The sequence below is a fragment of the Acinonyx jubatus genome, chromosome C1 (assembly GCF_027475565.1).
Source record: "Acinonyx jubatus isolate Ajub_Pintada_27869175 chromosome C1, VMU_Ajub_asm_v1.0, whole genome shotgun sequence".
In the NCBI taxonomy this organism is placed as follows: domain Eukaryota; kingdom Metazoa; phylum Chordata; class Mammalia; order Carnivora; family Felidae; genus Acinonyx; species Acinonyx jubatus.
In genome coordinates this window covers 197,566,383-197,579,800 of record NC_069381.1, presented here as the reverse complement: position 1 = coordinate 197,579,800, position 13,418 = coordinate 197,566,383, and the positions used below count along the sequence as shown (strand labels likewise).

The 13,418-nt window shown below is 44.3% G+C and overlaps 1 protein-coding gene across 8 annotated transcripts in view; it reads right to left on the bottom strand.

Moving 5' to 3' along the window:
* Positions 1-13,418, bottom strand: part of SMARCAL1 (SWI/SNF related, matrix associated, actin dependent regulator of chromatin, subfamily a like 1) — a 53,990-nt gene that overhangs the window by 14,332 nt on the left and 26,240 nt on the right. For all 8 annotated transcript variants that reach the window (XR_008295557.1, XM_015066690.3, XM_015066688.3 and 5 more), the window contains 2 exons: positions 8,840-8,980; positions 4,256-4,474 (listed from right to left, as the gene is read on the bottom strand). Coding sequence is in view for 7 of the 8 variants with exons in the window: in XM_015066690.3 (XP_014922176.3) it covers positions 4,256-4,474; positions 8,840-8,980 (360 nt within the window). In the remaining variant the exon portion in view is untranslated. The remainder of the gene's footprint in view (positions 1-4,255; positions 4,475-8,839; positions 8,981-13,418) is intronic.

Sequence of the window (13,418 nt, the reverse complement as noted above, 5' to 3'; positions counted from 1 at the left end):
CAGAGCCAGGCTTCCAGGTACTGACCGCACCTGCAGCAGGAGGGCCACAAGCAGACGGCACCCCGGTCATCCTTGGTCCTGACATTCACTCCCACGCCCTTTGGACACCACCACCGCTCTCGTCAGGTCCTTCCCTCCCACCCACACTCGCTCACTCCGCACTGGCTAAGAAGACAGGGAGAGGAAACGATGGACAAGTGGCGGGAAGCACTCTGGGAGACCTTGCCCATGTGAGATTTGCCGAGAGCTGATGAGGTGTGGGGAACAAACACCCAAGTTCACCGGGCACCTGTGACGTGCACCAAAGCCTTCAAAGTACGCACATCCCTGAGTCGCGGTGACTTTCTCCTTCAAATCTACACTCACCATATAGTCCACATTCACGAATTCTTATGTAAGCTGCTATTACTTAGAATAGTGAGCTGAAATAACTCAAATGTCTGACTCAAAGTTATTAGCAAAATTATAACATGGGCATGGGGGAAATTTTAAAGGAACATTTAACAACATAGGAAAGTGTTCACAATGCGGTTTTGTAACCTGTATTCTCCGCTGGCTGATGGATGTTTACAGGGTATCCATTCTGCTTTTAAAATATGTTATTCATTTGGGGCACCTGGGTGGTTAAGATGGTTAAGCGTTTGACTTTGGCTTAGGTCATGATCTCGTAGTTCATGAGTTCAAGCCCCACGGCGGGCTCTGCGCTGATGGCTCAGAGCCTGGAGCCTGCTCGGAATTCTGTCTCTTTCTCTCTCTCTCTGCCCCTCTCCCCAACCCTCTAAATAAATAAATAAGTAAATAAAAATAAACTTAAAAAACTATATACAAAATCTGTTACCCATATCTCTATATAATACATATTTTAAAGCAAAATATACACGTTTGATAAAAAACTACCCAAATGATATATGCCAACATTATATGATATTTTTAAAAGATGGGTGACTCTTTTTTACAGTATAAGAAACAATAAGTGTTTCTTATAAGTACTTTTATTTTTCAGATTCTAGGCAATAGATAGCTACTGTATTTTTAATGTAGGAGAAACCAATAGTTTTATCTTAAAAAAAAAAAAAAAAACAGATCTTCCCCACACGAAGTAGACATAATACTGGTCCATGAATGATCTCACTTCGTTTGCCAGCCGTGGGCCAGGATATTTTAAATAACCTGTATTCTCTGTTCTTGTGTCCTTGACTTGTACTAAATTAGATCCACTGGGGTTTTGAATTATTTTTTTAGGTTGGAATTTGAATGCATCGTCAAACAGCAGAAGGGTGAAGTAACACTGTCACCAGGAAGTCTGCACGGACTTGTCCCATTTTTCTGTCTAGTCCTGCTGATCAAAAAAATTACTATAGACAAAAGCTGATCAGAATTAGAGTCAGCTTTTCTTAGCCTGTGAAAAGATATCTATTATTTCAGCTGAAAATAAGACAAAGCTTTCGTCGTGCATTATGTTTCATAAATGGGCCACTTCCTCCAGATGGGAAGGTGTGAGGGAACAAAGAATCACTTCTTGACAGGTTAGCAGTGGAATGCACAACACTGCAGGGAAACTTGGGGCTACAAGGTAACTATCAAAATGGGAGGGCACCTTTCTACAGATTCACAGGGCTTCCTCACTTGACTAAAACCATAAAACCACGATCCCCGAACATTTTATTTTGTTCAACTCAAGCTTTCACAGCCAGCCAGGGTTTGGAAGGCAGGTCAAAAGCCATCTGGTCCCACTCCTGGCTCCCCTTCCTGAATTAAGTGAGGGTGCAGCCTCTGATCAGATCCACAGTGGACAGATGCACCACATCCGTGGCTTTGGAGTAAGACAAGTTCTGGCGGTCCAAAGGGCAAAGCTCATGAATTCATGTTCTACTTGGATTTTCCATTATAAAAATGAATTGACATTAAAAAACACAAAAGGGAAGCAATTTTTCAGGGATTTGTCTTGTTATCGGAAAGAATCTAGTAACCAGCTTCAGCATAATGCTGAAGGTAATCTGTACCAACTCAATTTCTCTCATTTAGGGACAAACTTAATTTTTCTGAGATGCCAAGGAAACATGGCAACTCTAAGCACTGGACTGAGAAGAGCGCTGGGCTCCTTCTCTGCTGGATTCTTGAATTACGCTGCAATTTAGGCTTTCATAATCTGCAAAACCAGTGTTTAAGACCCTGGGAAGAAGGGCAGGGAGACGACAATCACACAACAGGAGGGACTCAGAGCCACTGACACTGTCCTTAGGCACTTTTCCTGCATGAGGTCTAGGAGACCAGTACTGGCTCCCCTTTTTAGGTAAGAAAATATCAAAATATGCCAAAGAATTTAGGGGATTTATATGGCCACCGGAAGTTATAAAAATACCCAACATTCCTGATTTCCATGGTTTAGCCTAGTCAATCTTACATTATCCCTGTAAACTCAGAGCTCAAACTTTCAGGTTACGTCTGAAATCAACTTTGGAAAGAGCCCCCTCACCTAATGTGAAGAACTACATAAGCTGGTGAAAAATTTTAAAAATGCTTTCAAATCTTGCTGCACTAAAAGTTAAAAATTCCCATAATTCTATTTATTTCTTTTTCTTTTTAGCAATATTGCACAATTTACAGTTGCCACTTGGCCACACTCAGTGTGATGTTCCTCCTCAATTCAAATGCCCACTGACTGCTGTTCTCTGCCCGGTTTGGGAGGGGGCCAGGTACAGGCGAGGGGGTTTTCTAGGGAATTCCATGAAATACCGATAGGCTTACTTCTGTACACACAAGGAACTAAAATAATAGAATGTTTATACACATTCGGATCTTTGCATCTGAAACTATCATGCATCTGAATTTTTCCCATTAATACTATATTTGTTGTCCTTGGGCATTGGCTTTCTTGACGGAGTTCACTAGTGGGCAACCGTTAGTAAACATTAAAGATTTAAGAAAATTATAAGAAAAAGCTTAAACTGAGAAAAAGAATTTCCATTCATCGAATTTTTATCTCTAGACATCAGAAAAAGACCACCAACGCTGATTTTAGCAACAGAACACCTGCTTCTGCTCATGGTTCCACTGAAATACAATTTGAGAATGGCTGGTCTGTGTGTCCACATTGGTATAGGGGAACTTTGCTGGAAAACCCCACAGCAAAGACGTTATGCCCGCTCACTTCCTCCAGACCACCCAGATTATTAGATGCACGACAGCATAAATTAAATACAGCTTGATAGCTTACAGTGCCTCTTCCACCCTAGACTCTGTTTCTTAAAAGTTACCTGCTGGTCTTGCTCATAACATGGTAAAATAACATAAAAAAAAACCCACACATTCTGTCTCTCGTCATTCTTATTTATTTTGTGCTCTCCCAGAAGGCTGGGATCTCATCTGGATCTAAGTTTCTTTATACAAGGTAATAACAAGCCCAGATAATGCTTTATGATAATGTCAAAAAATGTCAATAACTGTTATTTTCTTGGCAATGAAAACTGCAAGGTTTTATCTCAAAAGGACAGAGATGGAGCTGGTGTAAATTACTTTATAGCACTTAGCACAGTATGACACTAAAGACAGATATGAAAGTGTTTTGAAAAGATGAAACCACCATAGTGGAAAGACCTTAAAATATAGGGGTAACAGGCTTGGTTATAGCCTCAGCTCTGCCACGGAGCAGCCACAAGCCTTTGGCCAAATCACAATCTCTGTGAGCCTTCGTTTCCCTTCCTGTAAAATGGGGATGCCAACTTCTTGCCAACCATGAATGACTGTAATAAGGATTAAGGGTTAAGAGGGTTTGAAAACTCCACTTTGTTATATAAATGTCAATTTGTTATTTTGACTAAAATAACATGTATTGTCAGAGTGTTAACACATATGTATCAGATACGCTTAGGACTAATTTCTTAACTGTTACTAGACTGAGTAACAGTTACTAGACTAAGGCATTCTCAAAATACACTAAACATAAATTCCAACTTTCTTTGAGGGATTCAGAATATATATCACCATTCTGCAGTTACCACGGGGTTTATTTTTATGACCATCTGTCAACAGTGATCTACACATGCATAAAACAGCAAATCAGTAAGAGGTTTTAGAAGCAGACTAGGTAGGCTGAGAAATGCCATGGGCTCACTGTCCTTGTCCAGAGGGGTGGGAAGAGATCATGGAAAGGCAAGCTCAGAGAACTCTGGGTACCCCCTGTAGAGCCCCTCCCAGGAAGGAACAGCTGTGGACACATCAACCCCTGAATCCCTGTCTGCAGCCCCAGACTCACAGTTTTCTCCTTGGTGGTCATTTCCTTGGCCGCGGCATCCAGGGCAGCTCTGGCCTTGGTGCTGATCCGGCCTGGGGCAATGACTACCATCTTGCGCTGCTTGGCTGGGAGCTGGGCAAGGACATCACTCTTGAGGCGTCGCAGCATGACCGCCTCTTCCAACAAGAGCTTTAGCTCTCCGAGGTTGGAGGAACCTGAATAATCCCATCCCCAGGGCTGCTGTGGAGAGAAACATACATCCAGTTAGGTTCTCCCAGGGCCAAGTTAACCAGGCTGTGACCTCAACATTCTCACAGCTTTCTCTTCCTATGGCTTTGTTCAGAGAACTTCAAGTGGCTCTAAAAGATGAATAAAACCTAATATAATACAAATGGGAACTAGGAATGAAAAGAGAAAAAGTAAGGAATGAAGTGAACTAAAAACACATATCCTGGTGTTCTACATGCTGAACTTTCTAGCAGCAAATGCAAGATGCCAAGAGGTCTGGTATCTATTACATTAAAAGACAAATAAGACACCCAGCTTGTCAAACTATTCCCATATTCTAAATAAACAAATCATCTTCCCTAGGGCTTCTCCTAGAGTTCACTGCACAACATAACAAATCATATTATCAGTAATACCTTTATTTGATGGGATGCACTGGGATTTAAGAAGCTGTTGTTCCTTAGTATGGGCTACACCAACACAACCAAGTGCAGTGACATGAACACAGGGTGTTGCTGCTGCTGGTGGGAATTGAAGGAAGGAACCCGGAGCACGGGATTGTACCAGTGTGGCTGAAACCAGAGGTGGGTTTTAGGGTTCACAGGCAGTCCTTCATAAAATCGGTTTCTTCACTTAGCAGCTCATGAGAGGCAATGAGCAAGAATATCTATTCCCTGTCACATAGCTAGGTAAGATGCTGCAATGAAAACCTTATTCTTCACTAACAATCTTACTCGAAATAAGAACTGATGTCTATAGTCCTGTAGAAAATCAGGGAACCAGGATGTTTGCTGCCTTATGTTTCCAGCTGCTTATCTCTTCTCCTGTCTCAGCCTCCCCAGGGCCATGAACCACCTCGAGTAGAAGCTAGGCTTGTTCATTCTTGAGGGCCAGTGGACCTAGTCTCTCATCGTGGGGATATGGCAGGTGTCCTATAAACCCATGCTACATAGAGAATAGGAAGAGATGGTCAAAGGCAAAGTAAAATGATCAAAAACTGTGTCTTCTTTTAAAAAATATCCTGAAATCAACTGGAAGTTTCAGCAAATGCCTTCATGCTATGCATAGGGTCAAAAATGAGCTCAGCATGGGACATTCTCTTCAGTGGCTTCTCTCAATGTGAGAAGCTGGCCACAACAACAACAAAACAGCTCTGGCCTACTGGCTGCATTAAATAAACATCATGCTGACACAAGTGGATACCGTAATTAATCTGGATGTCATGCTCCTAAGTGCTACTATGTCAGCTTTTAATCTTATAGGTTAAAACCCAATAATACTGGGGCGCCTGGGTGGCTTGGTCGGTTGGGCGTCCGACTTCAGCTCAGGTCATGATCTCATGGCCCGTGAGTTTGAGCCCTGCGTCAGGCTCTGTGCTGACCGCTCAGAGACTGCAGCCTGTTTCAGATTCTGTGTCTCCCTCTCTCTCTGCCCCTCCCCTGTTCATGCTCTGTCTCTCTCTGTCTCAAAAATAAATAAACGTTAAAAAAAAAAATTTAAAACCCAATAATACTAAAGGTTTAAAATTTAGAATATTCACAATCCTATAAGCTTTTATTGAAAAGTTACCATGTAGCAGGCACTGGGCTAGGTGGAAGGAAGGAAAGGCACTGTCTATGTTTGTTTTCTTGACTGGTGGTGGTGGTGGGGGGGGTGCAATGAAGAGAGAAAGGATGAATGAGGATGGCATGAAGACTGGGGAGATGGTGGACAGAGAGAGACTGGGGACACAGGAAGGGGCAGTTTGGGGGCAAAGGCAATGGATTCTGTCTTCAGCCCCTATCATCACTAGGTAAACATTCTACTATGGGCCCAGATGGCCGAGGAAGCGAAGGTCCTTCTCAGAAAGTGGGTCATTTACAAATAGGACAGAAGTACAAATCACTGGTGAAGAGTTTTGTGGGACCACGACAACTGTGTGGAATCTAATCTGGATTGATCCTGGGGAAAGTGCATTACAGATTTCGTTAAAGAAGTGTATTGCTTTAAATACATTCAATAACAGAAATTTCCTGCCTCAATAAGCAGCTAAAAATGGTTTGCAATTAACTTTGCAAAGCACTACAATTTACATTATAAGCACTGTGTTTGAACGTAAGTGGGTATTTTTAAAGTACTTGAAAAGTTTTTTGAAAGAGCATTTAAAAAATAAGGCAGACAGTCTTATTTACATCACAAACTTGCATAGCAAGGCTTTTTCTCAAGACGGCATGAGGCATGCACGCAGAAGGAGTAAGCTGCAGCCATTTCTCCAATGTGTCAGCATCTTCGATGCAAATAGTGGCTCAGTATAGTTGTCATTTGACCACAAAACAGGAATCCTTAAGGTCTGAAACAATGAGGTCCTAGAGACTGGTTGGAGCCTTTGCAGCAGGGGGCCCACCCCCAAGAAAGAAGTCAGGGGAGGCTCAGGATGTGGCTTCAAGGTTCACGAAGTTACAAAGTTACAGCAGAACAGCTGGGGGAAAGGAGAAGTGACCTACAGTTGAGAGAGGGGACCTGAGTCTGCCATTCTCATTCAGGGCCGTGTGGACCCTCGTGGGAACAGAGGTGAGGAGTTGAGGAGTCTGACTTTGCCAGATGAAGGATTGCTGCTGAAGGATAAATTCATTGCTCTGGCCACAGTTTCAAAAACAGAGATTAGAAGGAAAAATTGATGAATCTTCCCTCTGGTTTTCAGATTGTGGAAGTTCCGGAGCCTGGATCAGAGGGAGCTACTAGGGGCGCAGGAAGAAGACGCCAGCCAGCCCCACTCCCATCCCAACGGCCAGAGAGGTCGCCGGCCGGGACTTCCGCTTCCATCCCCCTCGGCCAACCAAGGCCATGGCACGCAAGCTAACAGAGGAGCTGCATCCCATGGGGGGGTCTGGAGAGGGTGAAGAAGGCACCAGAGCCAAGAAGGAGGAGCCCAAACCCAGAAGAAAACAGCTCAGTGCATAAGGAAAAAAATGAACACCTAAGCAAACGAGAGGCTGATTTTCTGGGTCATCCCTTCTTGGGTTATTTTTGGGGAAGAATATGGGAAACGTGCCCAGGCTTTGGCCAAGCTGGTTATGGCTGCCTGACACTGAGAGGCCCCCCCAGCTCAGGAAACATGCTGAGCCCACCGTAGAGGGAGGCACAGCTGTAGACAAGGAGAGAAACAAGGCTCAGTTAGGAGCCTCCTCTGCTGAGGAGGACAGTGTCCTGTGCTCAGCTGGCTTGATCAGACTGATGCACACTGAGGGATTCAACGGCCCATCAGGAGGAATGCAGGATTGGTAAATCATGTAAACATTTAAAAAAAAATGCCAATTTTCTCGTTTACAAAAGTAATCCATTTCTTGTACATTATTTTGTGTACGTCATCTCCCAATCATATAGGAAAGAGAGGTGCAGGGGAGAGGGGAGGGGAGAGACAGGGATAAAGAGAGGGAGGGAGAGAGAACAAATGAATGAATGAATTATGGGGAAAATTTTGCATCCTACTTTTTTCCCCACTCTTGTATTTCCCCATGTCATTAAATAGACATTTTTTTTCCAGTTAAAAAAAAAAATTGAGGTTTTAGAAATCAAGATTTTGGGGCGCCTCGGTGGCTCAGTCGGTTGAGTGTCTGACTCTTGGTTTTGGCTTAGGTCATGATCTCACGGTTCATGAGTTCAAGTCCCGCATCAGGCTCCGAGGTGACAGTGCACTACCTCCTTGGGATTCTGTCTCTCCCTCACTCTCTGCCCCTCCCCCATGCACACAGGTGTGTGCCATGAGCTCTTCCTCTCTCAAAATAAATAAACCTAAAACAAAAAATCAAGACTTTGATTGCAATGGCATTCGTGTTCACAAGGCTCTCTCTGACACGTTTGGAGACTGAAGCTGTGCAGATTGTAGCTCCAGAGGAACCTGCTTCACTGGCACTGTGTTCATAGAGAATCTGTAGCTCAGAGGCTTCTAGCCTCCTGAGCAGGCACAATTCACTGTCATGAGTCAACATTTTGACTGACGAGAGCCCACCAAGGCAGCACCAGATCACACTCTCCACTCCACCCATTTCGATGTCTCTGTGGTCTTTTTTGCACAGAGCATATGGGCCCGGGCCTCACCCCTAGCTCGCCTAGGTGCCCTTCTCAGAGTTCTGTGCACCTACACATCAGCCACCGGTCCCTTTATTGGGAAACACCACCCTGGAATCACAAGCATTACAACTAGGAGGGACTGTTCTTATCTTATCCTTGAGGACACTCGAAGGTCAGAGTTAGGGGCAAAGCAGGACTAAAATCTGGGTCCGGCTCCCTGGCCAGTGTGCCTCTGATCGTAACCATGGCCAAAGAGAAGGAACACAAAGGAGGTCTCAAAATCAGGGTAAGGAATGGGTGGGGGAGAGGGGAGGGGAGAATAAATACCTGCTTGGCATCACAGTAGCGAAGTCCAAATGCATGAAACTGAGGGAAGAAAGTTGGCCTGACCCCAATGATCTGGGTGTAGAGCTCTGCGGGCCGGGACATGGCTGGTGTGCCGGACAGCAGGATCACCCTCTTGGCAACCTAGAAAACAAACAGCCAGAGGGATTGAGAGTGCACAGAGGAGCACATAGGGAATATCCCAAATGCCCCACTGGGATAGGAGCTGGATGCCCCAGAGACAGCAAAATCCCCTGGAATGTAGCGGGAGCATTTCTCACTTCCTGGGCACTCTGACTGCAGCAGTTATCCAGTTTACTACTCTCAGAACCCAAGGAGATCTGGATTCTGAAGACACTGCAGGCTGGCCTACACCTGGGAACTCTAAGCAAAGGTACCGTGGCCAGAGAAGAAGAACACACAAGTTCCACAAGCCTCACGGTGTGACCCACGGAAGCAGCTGGATGCCACTTCCTAGGCTGCCTTTGGGACAGCCCTGTCCCCCTGTATCAGGACCTAGCACATTATCCTGAATTCTACCTCTTCTGTCTCCCTCACTAGATTGCAAGCATCTTAAGATCAGGGCTGTGTCCACCTTTATCTTCTGTTGCACAGTACCTGGCACAAAGCAAGTGATCTATAAATACTCGATGCATGCTGAAAAATATTCAGCTAACCAGTAACCAAGGGAAGACAGAAGAAACTCAAAGAATTCAGTATTGGAAGTGGAAGCTGGGGAGAGACCACCAGGTCTGACCTTTTTCCAGAGGGGATCTCTGATCTCTGACATCCAAGTTGAACTTCTGATCAGATAATGACACTGAGGACAGGAGGAAGAGTCAGGGGTGGCCTGTGCGTAAGCCTCTAACTGATTTTCTTTGGAGGAAAAAAAGGCTGTCGCTAACCCAGCGACACAATGCCTTGAGCCCAGAGAGCCCTGATTTAGCCTATTTTTCAGTTAAAAAGGACTTTAAAAAGTTGGACCTGGGTCCATTGACCCTAAACCCAGCCCAGGTCTGCAGCAGCCTGCTTGGCAGTGGGTAGGACAGAAATAAATGGTCTACGCCAACGATGAGCTCCAAGTTCCCCACCATCCTGACACCAACCTGACCCGAAGGTGATCAAACCGAAATGTACCACGTCGTATTAAGATGGGAAAGAGGGGAGAACAGAAAAGGAGACACTCGCTGCTATATTAGGGGAGGGAATGGCCAAAAATTACTGGAGGTAAAATCCATTTCAGCTCTGGGAAGGAAGCCTACCACGGAGCTCAGTTGTCTAGAAACACCTTGTTAACCATTGTAACCTTGAGTTAACAACAGGAGTGTAAGGCAATCGCACGCAGTAAATCACCTAGGAGAGGAAATTAGGTTTTCAAATGGATATGCTGCCTAATAAAAATAAATAAATAAAGGTGCAACAGAGGGAAGAAAAATGTTTCTTTATAAATATACAATATATACAACTCTCAAGATGCACTTCTGCCCTCTCAGCGACCGCCAATACCTAATTCCATTATGACAGGAGAGCTATGAATTTCTCCAGCTATAATTTTCCACAGTTCAATTACCCAGCCTTCTAATTTCCTGTGCGGTTTAATGCAGACTCATTAAAATAACAATGAGCTTCTTGAATGACGTCTGTAGCACTGCTTGCCTTGGCTCAAGACCATTTCAATGAAACGGGGAAAATGAGAAGCCTTATCAAGAAGAGAAAATCAGCCTATCATCCTAAACCTATTCCCCACATCGCTGTTGGTGCCTGGGGAGGGGCAGCTCACAAACCAGGTGATGGAAAATCACTCCAGGACAGTGTTAATCTGGAGCCCGTTATCCCATGCGCTGCCTTGACTAGGGCTGATGAAACCGCTGAAAATGGACGTTTGTGGGTGTTTAAAAAGCAGAGGCAGCATTATGGAAAAAGAAAAAGAAAAAGACCAGCTCTGAAAAGAAGCCAGAACAGCGTCTTCTCTTTTCTGGAATGATTTAGCCTGCTCAGCCCCAACACGGTGGTGCCATCATGACTGTCACCCGTGCAGCCTGTCATCCTGCCCAGCTGTACATGATTTGTAGGTCACCGTCCACCTCGGAGAACTTCCAACTTAAGAAAATATAAATGTATAAAATTACATCCTTCAACACTAAGCTGAATACTTTACAGTTAACCCCTGTGGCTAAGCACAGAAAGCAGTACCCAAGAAATCCGCAAGGGAGCGGTGAAAAAAAATAATTTCTATGTGGTATCCGCAAGAGATCATGTGATTCACAGGAACAGACGCTTGGGGGTAGGCGGGAGGCAGATGACCTTCAAAGGCAGGTTTAGTTTCCTCATGGGTCAAGGTCATCAGGTCAGCCCTGTGGAACAGGTTGCTGGCAGGACAAGTTAATATATGTAATTTGCCAAGGAGAACCCAATCTGACTCACAGTGCATAACCTACACACAGGTTTCTTTTTTCACATAGATTTTAAAATATGAGCTAAGAGAATGTTATGTTGCAAAGAAAAGAACCAAAATTGTAAGTTCGTACAAGACGCCGCCTGGGAATTCTTCCTCGCTTTCCATCATTACCTCTTTTTTTTTTTTTTTTTTTTCCAACTGAGCTAATAACTTGCTTTACTGAATTATTCTGACCGGTTAAAACACACTTCACCAAGGCTCCAGACTGGGGAAAAAGTCATGCTTCCCAAAGCCCAAAGTTCTTGCCAAGTGTTATTCCTGATGGTACTCTAAATAAAGTTCAGGCCATAGGTGGAGTCCCCTGAAATTTAGAAGTACAACGTGAGAAGGCTGGTGACATCCAAAAGCAGGTCAAGCCCACGCTACCCAAGTGTCCTGTTACACACAAGCTCCATGTGGCACGGACACTGGAGCTATGCTGTCAAGAGTGTAGAAGTCATTATAGAATCTTCAAAAATAAGGAGAGAGGCAAACACAGTTTGGGGACACGTGACCAAAAGTACACAGATCAAGAACAAACGCAGGATCATTGTCACTACCCAAGAAACAACCAAAGAGTCAACATCTGTAGTTAAATCTAAATCCTGAGAACAAGAGGGAAACCCCAATCTTCAGGAGAAATCCGGTGACTGGAATCCGAGCAATAGATCGAGGTTCTGTTCGTCCCCCTGCTCTCCACGACACGCAAGGCCAAACCAAGATAAATAGCATAATTACGCCCCTGTTGACCAAGGGCCACCCCAGGGATCAGAAGTGATCCCTACCACTTAGTGATGCCTCGTAAATGGCCTGAGTCTCTGGTCGGGTCAGCATATTACATATAAAATAGTTCCCTTCTAGGCTTTAGCCTTTTCCCCAAAAGAGACACAGCTCCAGTCACAAGTCTGAACACCACCACCAACACTAAACTGATCTGCATGACAACCACAGAGCTTTCAAGGCAGGCGAGCATCACTGCTTCGATTTTAATAAAATTCTGATGCCATGTAAAAGGCAACTCATTCTGAGGTAAGAACAGAAACAAGGAAGAACATGACTACAGCAGTTCAAAAACACCAAAATGTACAAGAAAACATTAAACGTTATAATTATAGCTAATTAAAGTTCTGTTGTTTTGACCTTCAAGGCATGCATGGGTATAGGTATCACTAATATAACACACATGCTCAAATTAAATACTAAGCATGTTTTTTTCCTCTGGAAAAAAGTCTATTTTACCTTAAGTATTAGATTCCAATAATTTCACTTCTGATTCTGTGCTGCAATTGGGAGAATTCATACCAGAACAGCAGGACCACAAGGGACTCCTCCTGCAGCCTCGTCAACTGGGACAGCAGACCCTCCAACTGACACCACTCTCCCTTTGGGCTGAGAGGGGCGAAGAGCCGTCTCTTGTCGATGTGGCGGGACTGGGTTTTCTACCACCTGCTTGTATATCGTATGAAAAGATGGCCAAAGCCTGGCTACAACCCCATCAAAACGGAACAGATGACATGTATTATGGTAGAGTCGTACAACCAAAAACAGTATTTGTAACAATGAGCTTGTGTCATCTGAAATGAGGTGGGACAGTTTCTGAGGTACACTATTAAGAGAAAAAAGGCAGGAGCAAAGGAGTGGTTGTACAACACTCTAAGAAGGAATGAAGAAGAAAACCCAGATGCACATACTCACTGGGCATAGACTACATTTTAGAAGTAAACGTGAGAATCTGGTAACCTGGGCTGCCTTGCAGACACAGATCAAGGGGTCAGGGGCCCAGAGGGGGGACAGAGTCATTTTTCACCGTACACCCTTTTGAATATATCATCTATTTACACTCACTTAATGAGGATGGAAAAAGAAAAGGCTCATACATTTTAGACCACTACTCTCATTTCATCTAACCAATCAACAGTAATTTGTAAAAGAGGCTCTATTCACACAAAATGAAAAACAGGTATTTATTAGGAAAGGATGGTGGGGATTCTGAGGGCTTTTTCTCTCTACTGAAATCATCTAACACTGGTTTGACAGTAAGAAGAACTATAAACCCAACACCACTAAGGAAGACTCAAACACGTACCTCGTTGCACAAAAGAAAGAGACTGACACCCATGAGGGCCAGAGTCTTGTGGGAAAGAC